The sequence below is a fragment of the Cyprinodon tularosa genome, unplaced genomic scaffold (assembly GCF_016077235.1).
Source record: "Cyprinodon tularosa strain WSP-4 unplaced genomic scaffold, ASM1607723v1 ctg111, whole genome shotgun sequence".
Taxonomy (NCBI): domain Eukaryota; kingdom Metazoa; phylum Chordata; class Actinopteri; order Cyprinodontiformes; family Cyprinodontidae; genus Cyprinodon; species Cyprinodon tularosa.
In genome coordinates, this window is record NW_024037905.1 from 1120423 (window position 1) to 1146036 (window position 25614).

A 25614-nucleotide genomic window follows, 5' to 3' on the forward strand; every position below is an offset into this window, starting at 1 on the left:
GGAAATGTTTTATCTTGTGGCCAAAATGTTGAACATCCATTGGAAAGTTTATTAAAAGATTTTTGCACCTTTTCAAGGTTTTACAGACCTGCTGTTTTTAGAATCAGAATAATCAGAATTGCTTTATTTCTCACTGAGCCTGGAGAAGCACTGCAGTAGAGTGAAATCGAGCTTTGGTACGGCCCATCTGTCTGTGGCTCTGCTTTAAACATGCAATTATTCTTGAAAACTCAGAAATAATCTCTTTAGGCTGTGATATTGACATTTCATGCTATCAAATCACAAAAGAATAGATCCCTAGAAAGTCTTTGTTATTAATTTTCTTTCTGGCCAAGTCTATTATATTTCATTATCGATTTTAATTGATATTTGATAAGTGTTCAAGAATAAATGTCAGTCTGAATCGCCTTTGTTAGCTATCTGTTAACCTTAGTGACTGTCAATTTGAGAGAGCATGCGGATGGCGAGCCTAGCAAGCTCCAGCAGCATCGAGTGAGGAACTGCTCGAATGATCATTATGCTGGTTTAGAATAACATCCAGGACACACATGCACACTCCCAATTCCCAGCAGTGGTGAATGCTATTAAAGAAGGCTGAGTTGGTCGATAACTAAAGGCCACCTGCTGTTTCTGGGGCCTGGGACCCAGACACTCACTGAGAGTGTGATTCTTGGAACGAGGGAAAAATACAGACAGAGGTCAGAAGAAGAGTGGCAAGGGTACCCAGAACAGGCAGCTGAAAACACAGTTAATCGATAAAGCTCTTCACATGCTGTTTTAGCCCTGAAATGCTCTCCTTCAGCTTGGTGATGATGGATCCTAGTGGGTGTTTGTCCTCTGCTGAACACAGAATGTTAGTCACTTAGACAGTGATTTTGAAGGTCTTTCGGAAAAGAGATAATTTGATGGAAATGGAATAAAATTATTTAAAAGTGACTTGATTATTCAGATAATTCAAAAAATTATTAAATTTAGGTATTATGTTTGGTCATTCACATAATTTAATGAGGTTTTGTTTTTGCAAAGATGTGCATTGACCACGTTGATAGTCGACATTAAGTTTATGATACTGAAGTATCATTTAAGTTTAATGCAATTAAATGAATTCTGTATCCTTCCTGCTTTCATTGTAACAGATTCTTTGTCGGGTTGTATAGAGCCACATTCCTTCACAATATTGATCTATTAAAAAAATTGATTCCCATTATACCGTCTACATTTTGTTCATCTTTTATTATTTCCAACTTGCCTGTTGATATTTTCTTTGTTAGGTTTATTTTTCTTCCAGACTTATTGAGTTGTTTCTTTTTTTTACTGCAACCTATTTTCTTAGAGAATTTGTCAAGATAATGGGAATCCAGCTTAATTTGTTTTCTTGCCTGGTATTTTTTATATTCCTTTTCTTTATCCTCATTCTGTAGCTAACCCTTTCTGACGACCCATTTTCATTTGTACCGTGTGCGTTCCCCCACTGCTCTTTAACAGAGCGATCTGTCATTGCTGCTTCCTCGTTAATCCAGTGATTGGTGGTCCTCTAATGAGATTTTTTTCCCCTGTCTCACCCCTCTGTACTATTCACACACATAAGCATGTTATATTTCTTTTTTTCGTTGGTTAAATAGATGTTAAGGCATAAAAATTCACCTATATGATATAGAAGTCTGTGATTACCGATCTTAAGGTTGGTGTTTCAGTGGCGAGTGCAGGTCAGTCCCACTGTTCCTATGAGCAGCTACCCAAGCTCCCTACTGTGTTCAAGTGATGTTTATGCCGTTTCATGTGTCAACCTCCTTCTTGTAGAAGATTTGAGGTGTTTATCTGCTCAGAAAAAAACAAAAGAAAGGTAATAATAACATACAAATTGCTCTGGTGCCTTTTTTTGTAGTTTTTCATCTTAATTCTCATGACTGGGTGCGGACACTGTTAATACATTGTTTATTTATTTTCACATTTATTTTCTTAATGTTGTATGATAACTGTATGAAATTGTTATTATTATTATAGACAAGAATAAAGGAAAATTATGCCCTTACATGTTTCTTTATAGAAAATAAGACAATTCCAAACCCGGCACAAGCATTTATACCTCACCCTCTAAACAAAGATTAAGGTTATTTTATATGCCACACCAGAGATGGCCAGAACAATTTCTCCAAATCTGGTATCCTTGGTGTTATACAGATTTATGCTCCAAACAGTTTATCTATTCCATATTTTGTAAAGTTTTGCAGATGCCAGATAATGATTAATCTGTTTGATTCAGAAATGCTGATTCAGAACAACATCTAACAGATGCAGGCCACGTCATCAGTAAAACTGTGGTTCCCCATGTCTGTGTTATGCTAAAAAAAATTATCCATAATTTTATATGTAAATCAACTGTAAAACTATAAGAAGTGTGGCATGCACTTTTCTTTAGCCCAGGTAGTGGCTATTATACAGTGGGGTATCATTTCTTAAGCTGGGACAGTTAGGAGGATAAGAACTTCAGTGCAATAGTTTAGATCATATTAATTTGTTAAAATAGCTTTGTCAAAGTCTAGAAGTAAATCCAAATAAAAATATGCAATAGAATTTGGTAATAGTGCCTCAAAGATGCACATTAACGAGTAACCAAAATAAAAACAAAAGCAATCTTTTAAATGAAATAAACCCTCAACAAGCGTCTGTTCAATAATGCTTTTTATTTAACTAGTTTTGATTCATTTTTAAGAACTCTATATTAGGGTCATTCCCAAAACCTCCTGCAGTAATAACTACAGAAAAATGTCTTTTTTTTTTTTTTTTAAAGGTTTTGGCTTTTATTTGGCAATAAATCAATTAATAAAATAACTTCAGTTCTGCACTCTTGTGATATCTTATAACTCAAATTGACTAATTAGGTACTGTACTTATATTTTTGCATGAAACCATAGATAAATTTGGGAATAATCTGTTTCAACTTGCATTATTTATTAAGTGAAAATTCTTTTGATAGTTAATCAACTTCATTTATTAGACATAAATTTAAAAAAAGCATTTGGGAGTCATTAAAGCTGCTTGTTGAGTCATAATCATTAAAACCAACCTTTAGTGTTTACAAAGCCGGGCTTTTGTCCTGTAACAACCAGCAGGTCCTATAAACTAATGTTCGTACCGGAGTTCACTGAGTCAAAGCTTTGATTTTATCAGACCTGTCCTTACGTCGCCTCAGTCATTTCTGTTGTCAATGGTAGGACTTTAAATTTGGCTATAAAAACTGTTTCCACTGTCACATTCAGGGTGCTAAAATATTTATATGCAGTGTAGCAAATACTGATCTGTAAGTGTGAATTATTGAAAATGTGTTCCGCGGCAGGGTGAGATCGTTCAAAGTCAAATCCTTTTTTCTCTATCCCTGAGGGAAATTCAACAAGCCAATTTGCGGAAATATCGCATCTTCACATCTCATCCAAAATGTTTACCAGGATCCTTTAATTTATCTCAGTAGAAATCTGTTTTGCCACATTCTTCTAACGCTAGACTCTGTGGCTGAGAGTTATAAAGATGCTAGGATTTGTATTACAATGTGCTGAGGATAAGCTGAAGTTGGGCAAAGCAGGTGCAACAAGCTGATAGATAGCAACTGTTTTTACCTGACATCTCTTAAAGAAATCATAAGTGGTGCAAAATGAGCTTGATTATATAACTTCACCCTTTATTTCCTCAGTGATGTTTATTGCAGGTCAATTAATAAGGCGGATTGATTTAAATAGAAAATAATCAACGTATTATAAAAGCTTCTTGGTTGGTGGTTGCAGTTTAAGCCGTGCATCTAGTCTGCCTTTGTTTATGCCGTTTCTCACATCTGCTCTATTCAGGCTGGTCAAAACTATATATCCAGCATTGTTTTTGTATGCCTACTATAAATATTTGCGATCTTCTTGGTCTGACACTCACTGATGACAAAGAAATTATGAGAACCCCTTAAAACCACATTGCATTTATGTATGATGCATGCTGAGGTTGCAGAGTTAGGCACTTGAATATCAATCAGGTGGGAAAAATATAGCCTGATGTGTTTCAAATGATGATCTGTAACCTGCTTCTAGCTTGTTGAGCTGCATTTCTCTTCGGTTATGTGAGGCTTAGCATCTTCGGAAGAAAAAATGAGAGAAAATGATTGATTATTTCCAAGTCATTAATCTTACTCTGCCAAAGATGACAGTGCAATTGATGGCTCCGTCATTTAACCTCTGGAACGTCAAATGAAAACAATATTGCGGTAGCAGCCACTGGGCCGCACTGTTAACTGAATTTATGATATAACGTTGTCAATTGGGTGTTAACTGATTGAGCGGTGCCTCAGCTATGACGAGGCATTGAGTGGTTGATGTGTCCCCTGCCTCATTTGGCTCCCGCGTCAATCGTGATCCTTATCCAGGTGGAGAGAGGGTGCTGAAACAGAGTGCAGCAAAAAAACAAAAATCTGATTCACTAAAAGAAGTAAATTGATTCCATTTGTTTCTATCCTGAAAAACTAAGGATAAAAAGGCAAAAGAATAACAGATGACAGTGCCATTGTGTATAAAAATTAATGGGAAGAGTTTGCATAACAAACCTTGTGGGACACTAAGTTAATAGAAAAAAATATTTTAGTTTAATTGCAACCTAAAGAGTGTGGGGAGTGATGGACTAGTGGTTAGAGCAGTGTGCTTGTGCTCTGAGAAGTTGCAAGTACCCGGTTCGATCGCCACAGCCTGCACTTTGGGTCCCTGAGACAATGACTGTTATTTATAATATAACCTGATAAACATTTGTGACAATAAAATGCGGTCTCCATAGAGAAAGTGATCCTGTTCACACCTTTGAGATTTGAAAAGTCCACATTTAACAACACAAAATGTTTTGAATATGCTTTATATAAAAAAATACAAGCAAAAACAACACACACAAACAAAAAACAGTAAGAGTTAAAAAAAAAAAAAAAAAAAAAGACGACACAGAGGACCACAGGATTATGCAGTGTTAAAAGCCAAACAATAAAAGTGGGTCTTAAGATGAGACTTAAAACACCTCATGGTAAAGGCTGTTCCTATATGGATGGCCAAAGTATTCCAAAACCTAGGGCCAACTACAAAGGGAAAAAAAAAAAAAAAAGATTTCCAAGTCCAGCATTTTGCATGATGGAACAAAATAAGCTGCAATATTTTTGTGTTATACAATAAACCTTCCTGTTAACTGCAAAAGTCTCCTTGGAATTTTTCGAAACATGTCTACCAAGTAAGAATCGATGTCCTGCTGCACATCTAAACTTTTGCAAGGAAAAGAATGGTAAGAATAGTGCAGTTATTGAGGGATCCACAAAATCCTATATTTGCTTCCAATCTGTAAACAGCCATGCCTCCATAGACAATTCCGTTTAATTCCAATGCTATCTAACACCCTCTGTCTTCTTTTTGCGTTATTCAAAAGCTTTAGTAATACTGCAAAAAACTCAAATCAAGTGTTTTCCCTTGGTGACAATTTCCAAACAGAAGATTGTCAGACTTAAGATGACCTGATTACTAAGCCAGTCTCTTGCAGCAATACTTTAGTTTTCATTTTTAACTACTATTTGTCGAACAAATCCGTGCTTCCTGGCCAACAGTGTGACTGGATTGCAGACATTGCGCTAAACTAATGAACAAATTCATGGCAGTGAAGGAGAAAAAGATGAAGTTAGCCGAAAGGGTGGGAAAAAAAAGATAAGAGGAGTTCAGTGTGCCCCACAGGCTGTAAATCAGGATTGGACTATCAATGTAATTTCCCCCTCTCTGTGCATGTGGAGGGTGTAGATTGGCTTCAGGTGGAATCTCTCTTTAATTACAAGTCAAGGGAGGCAGGAAAATAGCTGGATAAAGAGAGGACTAGAGATGAAGCAGAGGAATTAGTTGATAATAAAAAGTCTCTGCTGATTTAATAAATGATGAATCCTCAGTCTAGGAAGAGTTCAATGCTTTTGGCATTATGTAAGGAGAAGAGAGGTATAGCAGGTAAAAAACTAAGAAAAAACGCAGTTTAAATCACAAACAGAAATATATATTTTTTCGTATATGTTTCAAATGCCTTTCCATTTCCATTGCTTTAAATCTGCCATGGCACACACATACATGCACAATGTAAATCTAATTTGACACCATTGTGCTGCAACATCAAATGATCAAAAGTGTCTCCCATTTCTCTCCCCTCGCATTAAGGCATCAACTATCTCTGTGATCTCTACTTTTAAAAGCATGATTGTATTCAGCAGCATCCATCTCTACCTATTGTGAAAGGAGGGAAAGTGCTGGGTGTAATGGCTGTCATTTACTCACCTGAAACAGGAGGGAATTATAAATGCCATGCAACCCAATCCTTTGTATTTATCCCCGCTGATATGATGGCACAGTCACAGGGAAGAGACAGTGAGCTGTAATGGTCAACTCACTGGTTAAGCCCATGAAGAAGATAGCGTAAAATGAATGTGATATCGAGATGAGAGGGACAAGGGGTGCATTGGGTCGTTTAGCCACCAAATCCCTCAATTTTGTGATAAAAGTGGAGACAAAAGTGTTGCCCGCTAAAGTGTGAGCTTGTGTGTATTAGATAGAGAAGGAGAGCTCTGGAGAGATGATGAATGCGTGATGTTTCACACCTCAGAGAATCTGAGTGACAGAGACGGGCAGACTGAAACAGAGGGAGAATGAATGATATCAGGATCTGTGCTCTGGAACAGAGGGCTCCTATTGGCAGCCATCGCTTCTGCCAGGCTCTGAATATGGTGTGTGTTTGCTTGTGTGTTTTATCTGTAAACAGAACCATCTCCCTGATGTAGGCATCTATGGGTTTCCAGAGCTCTGAATATCTTTCATATTCTACACTGAGTTTTATTTGTATTTTTTTTTTATCCCAGTGAATTTTGTGTGTGGTTCAGTGTCTATAATGATGTTTTTGCATGCCCTGTTTTTTTTTTTTCTGTTCCTTTTAGATATATTCAGATCATTTAAACTGTTTAAATTATTAAACGTTATTGAAAAATTGTAGTGAAGGAAAAAAACATTTGGAATCATGATTTTCTTCATTAATCATGTTATGATTATTATTGAGCAGATATTTTAGCTTGGTTTCACTAGCAGGATGTAGGCGAACTCATTTTGGAACCTGGCACCCTCCAACTTAAAGTCAAAACAGAAAATAGGTTAAAATATCTTAAAAAATAACTCAAAACCAGTTACAAAACAAGTCATTGTCATATTTTGCTTTATAGAGGGTTACAAAGCCACTTGTTAACTCTGGGACTCCTGCTCTGAACCCATTATCCATAAATGAAAAAATAAAAAATAAATAAAAGGACTAGCTAGTCTACCAAAGTTAAATTAACTTTCTTGCTGATAGAAACACTTTGCTTCTGTTAAGTTTCTGTAACTTATTGGTTAATTTTACGAGGCGGTTTTTATCATGCCTTTTGTTGCAGACTTTTGCTCCCTGTTTTACTGATATTATTTGATTAAGCCTTTTCTAACATTATACAGTATAAAATGAGTATAAAAGCCAGTGTGATATGTGCTAATATCTCAAAGCTGCTATATCTGTATCGTATGGAAATGAAAAAGTTGTATCGGGACATTGCTACTTTTTCAGGTGCTTTCACTGATTGCTGCGGCACCGTCTTAAATATCAAAATAATACTAAGATGAGTAGGTTTAAATTTTTCCACATTGATGCTAAGATACTTGTTGTATGGCAGTACTTTCCCCAAGGGGTAAAAGTTGTATTGTTTCTGGCCTTAAATACTTCTCTCAGGCAGATAGTTTCACACCGCACATTATGAAACAAATGTTGCAGCGTTATTTGCTACAGTTTTATCTCAGTTTTTGTCACATGATAATGAACTTTTCACACAAGGATAGAGAGATGAAAGAACATTTTTCTTTTATCCACTCTGATGAAAAGGCTTTGCTACCTTATATCATCCATAGGCTATGACAGTGGCCTTTCTCTACAGTCACCCAGAGGATTCTCTTGCAGTGAAGTGAGGCAGTTCTAAATGTTCAGAGGAAGATCGGGGCTCAGGAAAGGGAAAGGTGGTGTGAAGAGAGGAAATCCCTTTTATAAGACACATTGCTCTGTATAGATCAGTGTAGAGTTTGATCATGTGTCCAAAACATTGCCCTTCTATCTCCCTGCTTCCATCTCAAACTCATTCCCTTTATCTACCTGATGCAAATATGGTTCTACACAGTAGGGAGGGCAGAACATGCTTGCTTTTTTTTTCAAAGCACAAACACGCTTTTCACACTGATAAACCAGTATTGTCTGTAATCTGTAATAGCATGCACAATTCCTCTTTGACAGGGTGATGCATATCATTTTAAATTCATTCAGCTATGTGTGAATCTGCAGAATACGTATGTAAATATATTATTGTATGCTATTTATAGTAGATGCTGAGACACCATGATAAATACACAACAGTTGCAGGCCAGGAGAGGGAGTAATGCAGTGCACTGTTTTTACCTACATAATGTTTATGTATCATAGTTGGTTGAGGTTTGTGATATTTGTCATGCACCTGTTTGTAATGTGATATAAATTTTCTTGTAAGGTAGATACAGAGGAATCAATGTTATTTAGAAAGAAACTGAGGAATGAATGAGTCCGTAATATGCATCCCTGTTATAAAAGATACAGGTAGAGTTCTTACAGATGTGAACACATCTATTAGCTTGGCCAGTCAGACTGGTTTAGTGTACCCTTTAGGAAGTTTTGGAATCGTAATACAAAATAACTTAGTACTTATTTTTATGGTTATACTGTAATGTAAATGGGTAGCCTGGCCAGCCAGACTGGTTTATAAGTCTAGTCGAAAACAGACCGGACCAAACATAATTTAGGAGGTAGATCCATTGTGCGAAAATGTTTTTCTGCATCTGTCAAGGGTACAACTGCAATGGATTGAAGTATTAATGATGACCTCTGTTATGCTTTAGAAGAGCTGCTCACATCTTTGATATTTCAACTGGCTTTCGTAAAAGCGTTTCCTTCTAAAAAAAAAAAAAGAAATTGTTTTTCCACTGAATGTTAGTCATGCCTTTAAAATTGGCCTCTTACCTTCTCCTTTCCAGAATGATATGCTGTGTACACTTTAAAAGTCAGTCTCGCTGGCAAGGCGGTGGCACCCTGTAATTCACACTGTAATTATAGAAATTCTAGACAGAAGAGAAGATAAACTATTTTAACTTTTTTTAAATATCAGCATGTATGGCTCTCGTGTACATGCTGGTGATGTCACGTCTTTCCTGGCTCTCAGGGAGCACCATGAGTGACAGCGGTCATCCACCAATGATAAATCTTTAATCAGAAGTGCCAGTAACTTGCTGTTGCCATGGTAATGAGAGAAGGGAAAGCTGAGATCCACCTCACTTTTGCCCCTTGTGCCGGACCACTTAAGGCCTCTGCCAATCAGTGCCAGTCAGTGCCAGTTTGAATTGGCAGTCCCATATATCATCATAGATGGACTGCTAATCCCTGGTGACCCAGTTCATCCATGTGGAGAAGCTGGATTGGAAAAAGCTGAGAAATGCAATGCATTAATGATTCTATACAAACATGTTTTGATACAAGATGATGTACATGTCTTTTTGGAAAGTATTTTTCTTTTTAGGAGGGTTGGTGGTGATTTTACACTCCTGATGGCCATCTTAAAACTAAGACGACTAAGAAAGACCTCAGAAATATTTAGATTTTCATCTATTGGATCTTATTCAGGTTAAAAGTATAGCTTCAATGCAAAAACAAATCACGGAATGAGACCGCATGATACAAATAACAAATTATTCATAAGGTTATTCAAATACATATTGGCTCTTCATTATATGATCAAAGGTTTAAGATCATAGCTTAAATAGAATTTGATAAAATACTACCATGGTCTGGAAAAGCTTTGGTTGTAAGCCTCTCTTTCCATCAGTTGTCTCTGGTATTTAACTTTCCTTAACTTGTCATTGTTTCTTTAAGAGATTTTGTCTTAAAGGTCTATAAATGTTGTATGTAGAACATAACTTTCAAAAGCATGGTTAAAACCCACCAACAGGGAGTAGAAAGTGTCCCCTCCCTTTGGTTTATAAACATACAGCATACAAAAATCCTGTTTAGGGGATGGTGGAAAAGACTAAAGTGAATGAATAATCTTGCAAAGTGAAAGGGATGCATTGCAATGAGTTTCATATATCAGGCTTTTTGACATTGTGCTGCCCTGAAAACAAACAGCTTTCTTTAGATGTACCTTGAATCTCTGTCCATTGTTTTAACCCTATGGTTTTTCTCCACAGCTCTCGAGAGTGCCAGTGGAAGCCTGTGGACAGTACTCCACCTGCAGTGAATGTCTTGGATCGGGTGATCCTCACTGTGGCTGGTGTGTTTTACACAATATGTAAGTACCTTTCAGCATGTCTTCACCCTTGCTGGATCTAAATATTTTATTTTATCAATGTCTTACAATTTGTAAATTACTCCAGCAGCATTGCATGTTAACATTTTTAGCAATCTTGTGTTTGGGATTTATTTGGGCACATGCCCAGAAATCCAGTCTTCCCTATCCTAGAGGATTTAGGACTGTCTTCTGCTGGTATAGGCCAAGTTTCAGATTGTCTTACTGGGTTAGGCCTTGTGCCAGATTCCCCCTTAGATCCATTACCCACCTAAACCACTGGCATTCTTTACCGGCCCTGAAACAGGAGCCCGGTGAGAGCACAGACACTGGTGGGCATTGCCAAAGTTCTGATGGGCTTCACTCCAACCTTAAAAGTGTGAGCTTTCTCTCATATTGGAAGCTGCTGGAGATCACAGGGATGATCCTATTAAGCATACGATACTCAATTGACCCTGCTAACCTGTTATCTTTGGCTCTACTTCTAATATTGTGAGTCTCTGTAATTTTCCCCTCAAAATGCATAAGGACGTACAGCAGGATGGGTCAAATTTCACAAACAATCCATCTCTTGACAATCCCCAGTCCTTCAAGATTGCAGAGGGAGATGGTGCTTGCAGGGGGCAGAGACATTCCCACTACCCTGTAAATTGAAAATTGGTTTCTTGTGTTGGCTCTGGCTCAAGGGTAGAGTGGCTGGGTGTGTGTGTGAGTGAGAAAGACACTGAGACTGGTACATTTAGCACCTTTATCCCTGCTACCACCAAGAGGACGTGATGAGGCCAAGGGAGCTATGCGAGTGTGAGAGGAACACAGAGAAAACCAGATATAAGGCAAGATGGACAAGGAAGAAGTGACTGAGAGATGGGAACTGCAGCAGATGAGTAGGAAGATGACAAATAAAGAGAGCAGGGAAGCAGAGTAGTCAAGAATAGATGGTAATAAATTCTTAGAAAGACAAGGAGAGAAATGATATCAGGATGATCATATATTCCAAGGCCAGAGAGGGAGAGTGTGTAAAAAGTGTTAGCTGACAGTGAGGATAAAGAATAAATAGAAGAAAGTCAAGCAAGGAAAAACAGAATATGAATAAATATGAGATCCCTGAGGTAGAAATGAACTATGATGGGTGATGGATGGATCATGGAGCTTAAAATTGAGGTTACAGGCAACAGCACACAAACATGTTCATGCGTGAATGACTAAATCATTAGTCCAGAGATTTCTGTTGACAAACTTTTTTTCAACAAACTGCTTTTTTCCAGCATTTTCCTTGAACTGTTTATCAGCTCTGTGGAATGTATGACAAATTCTATAAAATATGTGCAGTTATTTAAATTATAGCAGAGAGCAGTTTTAAACCCCTGTGACCTGATTTTCTGTTGGCTCTCTACAGTACACTTGCTATTCAGACTATATTATTAGCAGAAGTGAAGGCCATCGGTGAACTTGTATTTCTTTGAATGTAAAAGCAATTGCAATTGTTGAAATCCTTAGTTTGGGCCCAAGGAAGGTCACAGGCTGGACTTTCATGCTTAGCCTAACCAAGCTAGCATCCCTTGACTCTTTGTCTCCACAAAGGCGCATTCCTGCACACATTATGTGGTCTGAATGATCAAGTCAAGTTACTAAAAAGACCACTACTAAATTCAGTTGCAGAGTAAGAAAGTTTTATCATCACAAGGGTAACTGTGCCTCACAAAAGGCATATAAAATGCTGTCAATTTGACCTTCTTCCAGCATGGTGACACAAGGATAATGCAAAATGCACAAACCACTGTAGTAAAGCCGATTGGCCTCTGGTTCAAAAGTCTTAGTTCTTCCTCCAGGAACTTTAAATCCCTATTCTTGTTAATTTTTAACATTTTCTCAGGGCCACTCAACCCTTCCCAGTCTCTTCAGCCACTGCTGCAATTGTATGCCTCCATAATAAAGCTCAATTAGTTCACATATTTAACATAAAAAATTAATCCATTATTAGGAATGCAGTTTAAAACTCAAATAGAAGAAAGAATACATTATTCAAGTCAATTTAAGTGGATTTCTGTAAGCTGTTCACAAAGTGAAGATATTGGATATTTTCTTTTCTAATTATTATAATTTAAACATGCACAGTGTGGAATTACACACATCTTATATCATTGTTGACTCGAAAGTCATTAACAGACAATGAATCAATAATTATCAGGATCCATTAAACTCCCCAAGCTTTTCTTTTAATACTTTGTCAAAGACATAGGCTGTCAGGCTATGTGTAATTCAACAAATATGTATAGCTTTTCATAAGTAAAATACATACAAAACATAACTTGTTTAGCTCTTTCCAAGAATAAAATCTAAATGTAGCTCAGAAACCCTATTTTTCTTGGTGAACATAAAATAATAGTAAAGCGAGTTACATATATATCAAGGGAAATTGTAATTTGATTTAAAGTTTTCAAAGTTAAACGGCATTGGATGGCAGCAGTAAAGCTGAGTTATGCTTATACCTGCTGGCTACATCACAGCCAAGAAAAGTCGTTGCCTCTTCCTAGGGAGAGCCTTTAGGTTTTAGTTTGCAGTTTTTCTTTTTGATAGATGCGTTGTATTTCCATGGCATATGTAAAAGAATAAAATACACAGAAGAATAAAAATCATAATTTTTACTACAGTAGTTCAGTTTATTCATGAGCCTCACTTATAGAGACAGATGTGAGTTGATTTTATAAAGACTTCTAGTAAATGACAGCAACTTGATGCTTGAAGCCTGAATGCACAATCTGCAGTGCTTTGGACAAAAGGTACAACAAATTACATTTAGTCAATTATAATTAAAGTGTTTTAGATGTTCAAATTGTCTTGTGGAAGGCTTTTATTGGCTTGTTCAAGGTTAAATATATTTTAACAGAGAATCAAAATCAGAGGCATAGACATCCATCTTTCAGAACATATCAGAAGAAAGACCAAAACACAAAGAAATCTCAGCCTGCCACCCACGCACACTTGATGCTGGAAGAAAAATGGTTGTGTGGAAGGACGGCAAGCCGTTCCACTTTAAAAGTGTTCCTCCAGATAGTTTGTTGTTCCAATCAACCTTGAAATCACCTCCCAGCTCCAAGGAAAAAACAGAATTGCATGCTCCCTCTCTCTCTCTGTTTTACTGTCTTCCTCTCTTATCCACACACACACTCGCTCTCCTCTCTCGCCATCAGTATTGCCTTTATTTACTCTATAGATCGGTGAGAAGAGCTGTTAGAGAGAACACCAGGGCAAGAGCAAGAAGGCAATCAATATTAAAGGAGAGAAAATCAACATCAGTGTGTGCCTGCTTCTTTGATAGCAGTCATACTGTCCTTGACAAACAATGATCATTTATTTTAAATTTGTCATCAATGTCACACGTGTTTGACTCTGAACATGTTTGTGTTATTATTTCTTTTCTATCATCTCTAAATTGTCTGCGTTTTTGAGCCTTTAGTAAAATTGGCAACGTTTTTTAAGTCTTCTGTAGAAACCTGACCCCATCTGTGTAAAACCCAAGGTTCCCTGTAGGGCTAAACTGTCTAGGTCTGCTTATACTGTCACCTGCTGAGATGCACAGCTTATGCTAATATCTGTCCAGTTTAACATTGGCAAGGGAAGTTTGAACCACCTCAGTGCTTAGTTTTTATTTTGCCTTTTCCCTTCACCCTTAAACACGAACATTTACAGTCACATAATGTCAATCAGGAGAGAGTAAAAGGGGTTCTGACAGATGATTTGGTCTATTAAGAGATTGATTGTTTGCTTTTAAATATTATATGAATGTAAAATGGGGGAATATATATTTTCTTTCAATTCATGTTAAATATTAGCCTGGGTGCCAGTCCGAACTTAGTCCCGCCCACAAGGTTTGAGTTCGGGGAAGTTCGGTCTGGCTCTGCTCCATAGTAGCGCGAGTATTATCGCCCACTGTCAGGCGATCCAATCAAATTGTCAGGGCGGGCTTTATACGATGATGGACAGATGATCAAGAGTAACGTTATCAACCACGTGACCAAAGCGCGCTTGGGTGACAACAATAATGGCTGCCGCTGGAGAGTTTGGGTGAGTAGATTCTGCTATTAGGTCTGTTCTAGAAGATATCGACAGCAAATTAATTTTAAAAGAGGAACAGAGAAACGCGATCAAGTCTCATCTTCTTATTCTAGGCGTGAAACTGCACGCTTTGATTTTGTGGACAACAACTATGCCTTGCTTAAGATACGTCACGCACTCCGTTGCTCTTATTGGTTGTAGGTCTATCCAATTGAGTGCAGAGGCATTTTTTTTCCTGGTTCGTTCAAAACACGCCCCATAATCACAGCTCTATGGAGCAGTATCAGACTCATATTCTGACTAGAATTGAGTCGGACTACGTCAGGCTAGTTAAATATTACAATGAAATATGGAATATGAAAGATGTGCAAAGTTTGCCATTTCAAACTTCTGCACTTTATTTCAGGTTGGAAAATTGATAATTTCCCTCAGGACGTTTTGTACCAACCTTGAATCATTTCATACCAACCTAAAGAATGTTGCCTTCACAAAAAAAGATTTATATTGACTAAAATTTGATGATTAGAAGTCACTTGATGGTCTGAGGTTGATCAAGATTTATTTGTCTGATATTCTATAAGATTTAACATATATCCTGAGCAACATTACACTTTCTTAATATATGGGTTTCAAAAGTAAGAAAACAGATTTTGTGAGAATATTAGAGTATTTTCCTTAATTCATTAACTTGGTTAGATATAGAACATAAACAGGACACTGTTTACATTCTTTAATATAAGTTTATGGACCATTCCAGTGTTTTAGAGTGCAAGATTAATCATCTCTAATTAAAGATATAAAATACCTTTACAAATAAAAGATAAAATTGATCACTCTGTGCTGCACGAATGTTCTTCAAAGTAAACTTTGAAGATTTTCTAATGCAGAAGAAAAAAAAAAATCTTGACAACCATAACATAAAAGAAGCTCGTAAATGCCATCATGTTGACTGACAACTTGATTGATTTTTTTTGCAGTGATTGCAAATGTAATACAACACTTTGGATTTGTTTTGGATACTTTTTAACTAAGTAGGAATAGAATTCAGAGATTTTCTTTGTTTTGCATAATGCCTATTCTTTAGGGCACTATTTAAGGCAACTGATGTTAGTTGGTATTATAAGAGGGCTTTCACTTTTTGACCTAATCAAACTCTGACACCCAGTCAAAGGGGATGAAAATTACTTTTAAAATTTCTATTAGGCAAATCCAGACTTGCTATTTCAAAGCTATCTGAATTTCAGCTTTTTCACCAGCACTGTGCTTTATTTTTCTCTATAAAGACCCAAACTTTTACACCGACTCATGTACATAAAATGCAGTCAAGTTATGTTCTTCTGTATGACAAATTGTTTTATTACACATCCAACCCAACAAAGCACTGGGGGTTCATATCTTACTGTTTTTGTTTACATCGCAAGAGTAAAATGGCATATTACTTTCAGATTTCCATCCACACTTCATTCACTCCAAGGCAGTGGCTCTCCTGCTGAGAACCAATATACCAGAGATCCTCCAACCATGTTTTGGATATGTAACCTCCCCTAATGTTTCTCTGTCAGCTCTGAGTTTGTAAGTTGTTAACTAGTATGTCAAGATGCCTGTTGTGCATGACAGCTAGACAGATTGGAGGCCATATTTGGTGGGGGATTTTTGTCAAGATGATTGTCAGTGCAGTTGTCATGCATTTAGAGAATATTGCACATTAATCCATGTGGTATGAGTATCGTTTTGTAAAAGGTATTTTAAAATATCTTGACATTAACTAGTTTATATACCTTGATTTCAGCTGGTACGTAGCTGTGATAGCTTTTTTTTATTACCTGGTCTTTGTATAATTTTCCCTTTCAAGATTCATAATCTAAATCTGTACTTGTGTTAATTATACAATTGTGCACTTATTATCTTAAATCTGTTTTCATTTTTTTTATAACTTTTAGTAGATTTTGTATTCTGAACTTTTTTTTTTCCTTAAAATGTCTATGCACTACTTAATACATTCCTGTTTTAAATTCTAATCAAAGGGAGGAGAGAGGAGATTGTTGTCACATGTGGTGCTGGACACGGGCAAATGTTTTAATTGGTACAAATCAGTGGCCCTTAGCTTATCCCTGAAATTAAGTGAATTTCATCTTAGTTTATGGCTCTGTTGTTTCACTTTATATTATAAAAAGCTGAGTAAACTTATTTTTTTTCAATGTTTATATGCATGTTAGATTTATTATTACACTTTTCGGAGTACCCATCTGTCTAATAAACATGCAGGTTGTGCTAACAAGAGCTTTATTTGTAGAGTACAATTATACTGGTCTCCATGGCCAAATTCAAGGTGTTGGTTGCAGTTGATTTTAGCATTTCAATATAATTAGCATAAGTTTTACATGGCACAGTAATGAGAATGATAGAAAATGGCTAACTATGAATATGGTGAAACGTGCCGTTAGGGAAACATTTATGGAGGGATGGATAATCAATTAGCTTTTTATTCTGGAAAGGTTAGTTTGTTTGACAGAATTTTAGAGCTCCACAGAATCCTGCAAGCAAGATGTATTTTTTTTATTATTTGTTTTACAGAGAGGCAGAGATGTATAATTTACTCTGATAGAGAAATATATCAGGTCTTTCAGGTGATTTCTATGACTTCCCAAAATACCTTCTGTAGCTCACTGTACTTACATTTGTAATTGCAACCGATTTACATGTTTTTTTTTTAAGTGATAACTATCTGGATTTTATAGTGTAGTGACTGGAGAAGTTTGGACACTTAGAGGCCAAAGGGTTGAAGGTGGAAAACTCTAATGCCCCCAGCAGCACCCTTAACTCCATTTTGCTCTTTATGTGCTACTCATTGTGGCAGTACACCCCGCTCTAACAATGGGTTATTACACGTGACAAATTTTCACATGTTGGGACTATAAAGGACTTCTTCTTCCTTTAAGAGATTTGTGTTTTTAAATAAGCAACTTTTGTGTTACACACTATATTGGTGATAAATCTATATTACAATATCTGTGTTTGCAGCGTTGATACTACAGTTGGCTATTTGAAGGGTAAATACTGAATAATTACATTCGGATAGAGTGTAAAGACACGCACCAATCACAGATGAGGCAAGAAGAGGTGGCAGAACTCTTATTCAGTGCTTAAAATAGATCAGTTAAGAAAAATAAACTCACATAAGTATGGAAAAAGGTTTTAATTTTTATCCTTTATTCAAATGAAAAAAACAACAACACTTTTTTACATTAATTTCTATTTAGATAATGGTATTTTTCTTTCACATTTGCCCAGGCACAATAAAACATTAAAATAGCCGTTTGCCTTTCTATACACTTCCAACTGTATCCATTCAGGAACAATAGATAGTTCCTACCCTCCATTCATCAATGGATGCAAATCAACCTAGTTTGGACAAAACAAAACAAAGGCAGACACTAGTTTATAAACAGCTAAAAAGTAGTAAATTAATCTATCATTAGTTATTTCTGTATGTCTACTTCTTTGGTAGTATTAATACAAAAAATAAATAAATAATAATTGAATTGTTGTACATGTAGTAAAAATGCTTTGTTCTCAAAATGTATTTCCAAACATTGTGCTGAATCTGTATTGGTAAAGTCAGTTTAAGTCTGATTAGTTTATATATTAGGAGAATTTAAAACAGGAATGATGGAAATACAATCAAGACTAGTCAAGGAACTTTACACAGGCCTTATGATTTAGTTGATGTTACCCTTAGCATGGTTAGTAACCGCATGTTAACCAGAAGTTGTGTTTTTAGGGTAATTACTAATGGTCCAAATTTTTAAAAATACTTTTAACAGTAATTTATTAAGTTTTCATAAGTGTTGACAGCTTATTTGGTGCTCTTACAGCACCAGTGTGGTCAGCAAGTTCAGAAAGGATTTTTTTCATCAATGTGTCAACTCAACAGGGTATTTTAAGAACTATTTCAAAATAATAATTTGAACTATAGTTGCAGCAGGGTGTTGATATCCTGGGCTCATCATGTTAAGATTTATTTACTTAATTAAATAAAGTCACATGCTGAAAGTAACTGGATAACACTCAGCAAGACAGACTTAATTTTGACTTTATTTCCTGGACATCTTATTTAACTTCTATAAGAGTATATTGATGTTCTTAAAATTCAAACTCTGTTTATGTCTGCTGTTTTGATAACAGAAAGTACCTTTCCTGTCAGTGGCTTGACGCCCCCTCCTAGAAGTTTAGCTTCCTCTAACTTATTGCTTTGATTTTGAGATTCTGATATCCCATGGCACTGAGCGGATATCTGTGCCCCAGGGGATGGTGGGTGCCCGTTGTGTATGAGCAGTTAGTTTCTCCCCTTGCTCTCTTGCATCTCCCGGTGGGTCCTATGGAAGGTTGAAAGAAGGGAACAAGGCCAAGAAGTGACAGGAGCATCAGGATGGAACAGAGTGCTGTGCATGCTAGTTCTTTCTGAACTGCCACCATGATTGTGTGAGAACAGACAATGAATCAGACGCACACAAACACAATGCCAATCCATCAACCAGCAGCACACACCCAAAGTGCACACAAAATATCTGCACATCCACTTTTAAGTCAGGACCCTTGCTCACTGTCACCTATTGTCACTCTTGCACACACAAAATTGCACTAGCCCTTTGAAGTGGACATGCACACACATAAACACTTTCACAGTGGCCTTACCTGCCTCACTTTTGCCCAGTAGAGCATGAACTAGACTGACATGAAGAAGAGATGCAGTGACAGTCAAAGGAAGTGAAGATAGATGGTTGTATATTCCAAATTATGGGCCACTGAATGTTGGGTTAAAAGGGTTACATAACTTTCCAATGCAATAGAAAAGATTGGGAATCATCTGTCTGGCAGTATAAATGTATTCCCAAAACAGGATGGTCCTGTTAAAAATAAAAGGTTAACTTCACACCCATTACCACCTTGGCAATGATAGAAAGGCGTTCTGAATTTGGACACACCATTTTGCATATGCCATTAGATTGCTTTACCTATAAAAAAATATGCAATAATCAATATATAATACAACAATACTCCTCACTGATATGTAAGTTGTAAATACCGAGTACTGTGATCTAACCTTTTTACTAAGATTATCACTGTGCATGGTAACAGTGTTAACAACCAGTGCTTTAAATGGCTGGTATGCAACAGTATGCAGTCATTTTTAAACTTACTCCTCAGGATGAAATGACCCATGTGCCTGGTCTTAAGCCTGCCCTCCCATCTGACTGACTTCGCCAGTTTATAGCTTGAAGATGATTTGTTGTTTGAAAAAATAGTAAAAAAAAAAAAAAAAAAAAAAAAAATATATATATATATATATATATATATATATATATATATATATATATATATATATATATATATATATTAATATTAATAATAATTGCTTTTGTGCATAACACTTCCTAGATGTTAAGGTGGCTGTAGGTGTATTTCTGATGACTGAGGAAAAGCAGGGGAAATAAACTATTAGTGCTGACTTGTTTTCATGGCTCCAAATGGACTCAAAGGAATTGGAATCAAGTTTATTGTCAAGTAGGTTTGCACTTACAAGGACTTGATGGTACAAATTATATATATATATATATATATATATATATGATTTGTTGGGATAAATTTTGAATATACGTTTTTTGGAGGAAAATCCCCATTGGTATCAAACTGCATCATATAAATGGGTCAGTCGAAAGATTGTGATCAATTAGGCTAAATCAGAATGAAATTGAACTCCAGGGGATAGCTTATGTCGATCATTAGTGTTTAAAGCGTCCTTCTAAAGTCTTGTTCGATCTTGTGTTTTCTTTTTTGAGGGGGGGGGGGGGGGTCTTGTCTCTGCTCAGACAGCAGCACTAGGCAGCAAACATTTTCACTGAAAAAAACAATGCTTCATTTTTGGGATTTACTTAATCATATTTAGTTACTTTAACATAATTGTCTAATTTTAGCAGGGTAGGACAACAATTGTGTTAAAGTAACCAAATATGATAAAGTAAATGCCAAATGTGGTTGCATTATTTTTTTCAGTGTTGGACGGATGTTAATTTCCTCCTGCTCCCTGATCCTGAAACACAGGAAGAGTAACGGTCTCCACTACTATCAGAACCTGGTGTGGGTCCATGCTGTGTTGTTTTGTTTTTTTTTGGTTCCTTTTTCTGCACAGGCAGAGTACAACACTTGCTCTGCAGTTGTTTAGGGCAATATGACAGCTCCCTACAAGTTTTTTTTATTCTACAGTAAATAGAACCTGGTTGAAGTAAATGCACATCCTGATCCGATTATTTGATTTCAAACTATTAGCAATTTTCTATTCTATTTTTTTGGTTTTGGTTTTTTGCTTGTTTTTCATTCCAAACCCATTTATATCTGAGTTTTTGCATGTGAACATGGCTGTTGTTGACTGTCTCCAATGGTGGCAATATAATAGCAAAGAGCAGATAAAGAGAACTCAGGCTCCCCCATTTCTGTTTAACAGGAGGAAGTTGATGTATTTACTTCCTTCAAAAGTTTTCTAAATATTTGATGATAATAATTGTAACAATGGCTTTTGTCTATTTTGAATAGGGTATCATGACAATTAGAGAAGTTTTTAGATCCTCTTTTGGGTTTTTTGCAACGTCTTTGATGTGTACAGGTGCTGGTCATAAAATTAGAATATCATGAAAAAGTAGATTGATTTCAGTAATTCCATTTAAAAAGTGAAACTTGTATATTATATTCATACATTACATACAAACTCATATATTTCAGATGTTTATTTTGTTTAATTTTGATGATTACAAATGACAACAAATGAAAATCTCAAATTCATCATATCAGAAAATTAGAATATTGTGAAAAGGTTCAAAATTGATGGCCCCTGGTGCCACACTCTAATCAGCTAATTAACTCAAACCACCTGCAAAAGCCTTTAAATGGTCTTTCAGTCTAGTTCTATAGGCTACACAATCATGGGGAAGACTGCTGACTTGACAGTTGTCCAAAAGACGACCATCGACACCTTGCACAAGGAGGGCAAGACACAAAAGGTCATCGCTAAAGAGGCTGGCTGTTCACAGAGCTCAGTGTCCAAGCACATTAATAGAGAGGCGAAGGGAAGGAAAAGATGTGGTCGAAAAAAGTGTACAAGCAAGAGAGATAACCGCACCCTGGAGAGGATTGTGAAACAAAACCCATTCAAAAATGTGGGGGAGATTCACAAAGAGTGGACTGCAGCTGGAGTGAGTGCTTCAAGAACCACCACACACAGACGTATGAAAGACATGGGTTTCTGCTGTCGCATTCCTTGTGTCAAGCCACTCTTGAACCACAGACAGCGTCACAAGCGTCTTGCCTGGGCTAAAGAGAAACAGGACTGGACTGCTGGTGAGTGGTCCAAAGTCATGTTCTCTGATGAAAGTAAATTTTGCATTTCCTTTGGAAATCAAGGTCCCAGAGTCTGGAGGAAAAGAAGAGAGGCACTTCATCCACGTTGCTTGAAGTCCAGTGTAAAGTTTTCACAGTCAGTGATGGTTTGGGGTGCCATGTCATCTGCTGGTGTTGGTCCATTGTGTTTTCTGAGGTCCAGGGTCAACGCAGCCACATACCAGGAAGTTTTAGAGCACTTCATGCTTCCTGCAGCTGACCAACTTTTTGGAGATGCAGATTTCATTTTCCAACAGGACTTGGCACCTGCACACAGTGCCAAAGCTACCAGTACCTGGTTGAAGGACCATGGTATCCCTGTTCTTAATTGGCCAGCAAACTCTCCTGACCTTAACCCCATAGAAAATCTATGGGGTATTGTGAAGAAGAAGATGCAATACACCAGACCCAACAATTCAGAAGAGCTAAAAGCCACTATTAGAGCAACCTGGGCTATCATAACACCTGAGCAGTGCCACAGACTGATCGACTCCATGCCACGCCGCATTGCTGCAGTAATACAGGCCAAAGGAGGCCCAACTAAATACTGAGTGCTGTACATGCTCATACTTTTCATGTTCATACTTTTCAGTTGGCCAACATTTCTATAAATCCTTTGTTTTTATTGGTCTTCAGTAATATTCTAATTTTCTGATATGATGAATTTGAGATTTTCATTTGTTGTCATTTGTAATCATCAAAATTAAACAAAATAAACATCTGAAATATATGAGTTTGTATGTAATGTATGAATATAATATACAAGTTTCACTTTTTAAATGGAATTACTGAAATCAATCTACTTTTTCATGATATTCTAATTTTATGACCAGCACCTGTAATTGTTTTCATGTTCCGTCCCTGTGTGATATCCTTTTTTTTGTATTTCATTCTTGTCTGAGAGATACTTAGTAACCTTTTCTGGACTATAAAGCTAGCTTCTTTGTAATCTACTTCTTCATGCTCTTTAAACTAATAGTTTAAGCTGTGCTTTTTTGAGAAATTTTAGCTCATCTGTCAGACAAGTTCTATTCAACTTTTTAATTTTAAACATTGAACATTCTAAATAATACATGGCTAAAAATGTGGGAGTTACTGTATGTTTTTGTTCAGGCCTTGGTTGTTTCCACTTTTTTCCACTTTTCCCCCTTAATAAATAAAATCATGCAACATATTTTTTACCTCCTTGCAGAAAAATACTTCCAGCAGATAATCACATATAGTAGTTCCTGTCCTTGCACTGCCTCCCTCTGCACTTGAGAAGTTAATTTAAAATCTTGGTTTTAACCTTTAGGGCACTTTGTCTCCAGGCCCCTAAATGCATTCTGGACCTTTTTCACCCTCTAACTCCATCTCGGACTCAGAGGTTTTGGAGTCAAACGCAGTTTCTAGTAACGCATACCTGCTTTAAAACCCTGAACAGCGTCTCTACACTGCAGACTCCATTGACTATTTTAAGGAATAACTAAAGACATTTTTATTCAGATAAGACTTTATCTATCTTGTTTGTACTTTTAAATCCCTGGTTGGTTGTGAAATTTCTTGTGATGTTTGCAAAAAGGCAAACTAACTTTTTAAATTTTATCACAGTAATCTACTGCTGCAAAGTCAATGCTTCCTTAAATGGAAACCCTTTTACCTACTGATGTGAAGACATTTTACAAATTTTTCTGTATTCTATTGAAATCATATATATATATATATATATATATATATTTAATTGTTAGCGACTTTTTAAATTTGATGGAAGGAATAAAATTTTTTATTTCATTTAAATGTGAACACGCTTCCACTAAAATATATTTCAATTGTTATTTTTTATCATTAAACTCGTCAAAATAATTCCTAATATGTTCAAAACTATTTTGTATTTTTGAAATGTAGCTTTTTGCAATATTTCACTATTTTGCTAGCTATATATTTCTATATAATTTTTTTAAAGCTTTGATGTATTCACTATGTGTCAAAAATTTTGCTTTTAGAAAAAGTAAAGCATTTAAATAACAAGTTTTGTCCAAATAATGAGTATGTTGTCTTAAAAATATAGATGATTTCTTTGAACACACATTAATGGGGAGTTTTATAAAAAAAGTACAAATCTTCAACTGAAGTATTTTTTTCAACACCGCTTGGTTTCTGGCATGAGTTGTATAAGAGATTTCTGCAGCTGGGAAGTGCCAGTGTGTAGTTTCTCTGCCCGTAGGCATGGTTGCTACTAGAGACAGGTTTTATGAGGAAGAGACGGTTGATTTGTGAGTCTTAGCATGTGTCCACACAAACTAGAGAAACAGGGTCATGGCCAGTGGGCCGCGTAATGACTCCTCCACTACTTCCTTAATGCAAATTCCAGCATGCTCTGTGGATAACTCTGCTTAATGATAGTAGGATGTGTACTTAGGTGTCTGCAGATTGGAAAATTTCACATGTGCAGTTCGAAATGTAGCTTTGTATTGTGTTATTAGATTAAATATATATTATATAACTCCTCTGAAAATACAGTCTTTTACTTTTCTAAGTCCTTGCCACCTCTGCATGATTAAATATTTTTTCTTTTATTTTATCAGTAATTCTTTACACTAAAATAATCTGCTTTACTTTCACATAGACTGTCTTCAAGCATCAACTGCACAAGTTGATGGACATGTGTGTATGGTCCCATATATTTGTGCACATTTCCCTGACACAGGTATTTGATAGAGCTTGGGATGGCTGGACCAAAGCTTTGTGGGAATTTAATAGCTTTCATTTCACAGCCTGTTTGACCTTCTCCAAGCCTTTCATTAGGTATGCATTACACCTGAAGCCTCGCCTGGCCAGATACTGCTGCTCTCTGTTTAGTAAAATCTTTTCCTCCACTCCTCCTGAGCTGTGCAAATGCCTTCTAATGGATACTGAAGTTTTGTGTAAAATCAGGGAAGTTTAACAGTATATGCTAAGCATTTAATTTTGATGGCAGCTGTTGATACACTTTACAAACTGAAGCCAAGTTTTTTTTCTGGTCTGTGTTAAAGTAAATATCAGAATGTTTTTGTTTCTTTGACAGGCTTATCTGTTGCAATGACTGAATATTTTCTTTTCCTCTTCTGTAAGATTCTCTAATCATCACCTTTAAAAAAAAAAGGAACAAAAGAGCTCAGAGTTTTTTTATTCAGAGTCGATCTAATCCGTTTAGCTTGCTCTTTAACAATGCATCATTGACGGCATCATTCAGACAGCAGCATTTAGGAACCAAATGGAGACATGGTGGACAAAAAAGACAGGCTTTTTTATGGCTGTCATTTGTTTTTCCAAATTGCTTTGAAATGATTTCTAAAGCAGTTTTCTGAGGGATGTTTGCAAAGGGAGGTGTTATATATTTTAGAAAAGGTCCACATTTATTTCTTTTAGGGTCTGTAGATGGTAATATTGAATGATTATCTAGTGTTCTGTTGTGGTAATAGCCTTCTACTAAATTAAACTGCGTAAAGCTTTAACAGTAGAATGTTTTTTATAATTAGGCATATATACATTTGAAATAAATTGAGTAACCATAATGGTGAATTATCAGCAAGTTTTAAATGGACTGGTCATTAACCATCAATTTAATTCAGGTGTGCTGGTGTACTGTAGGGGTGCATCCAAAAGCTGGGGGAAAAAACGGGCATTAGAGGGGTGGAGCTGTAGTAACATGTTTAATTGCTATGCTAATTGCTGCTTTGTTATAGTTTGTTTTGATTAAT

The 25614-nt window shown here is 36.3% G+C and overlaps 1 protein-coding gene across 1 annotated transcript in view; it reads left to right on the plus strand.

The window, feature by feature from the left end:
- plxna4 (plexin A4) overlaps window positions 1-25614 on the plus strand; it is a 270146-nt gene that overhangs the window by 154303 nt on the left and 90229 nt on the right. Inside the window, exon 5 of the mRNA XM_038298573.1 lies at window positions 10311-10411. Within this exon, the coding sequence (XP_038154501.1) occupies window positions 10311-10411 (101 nt within the window). The remainder of the gene's footprint in view (window positions 1-10310; window positions 10412-25614) is intronic.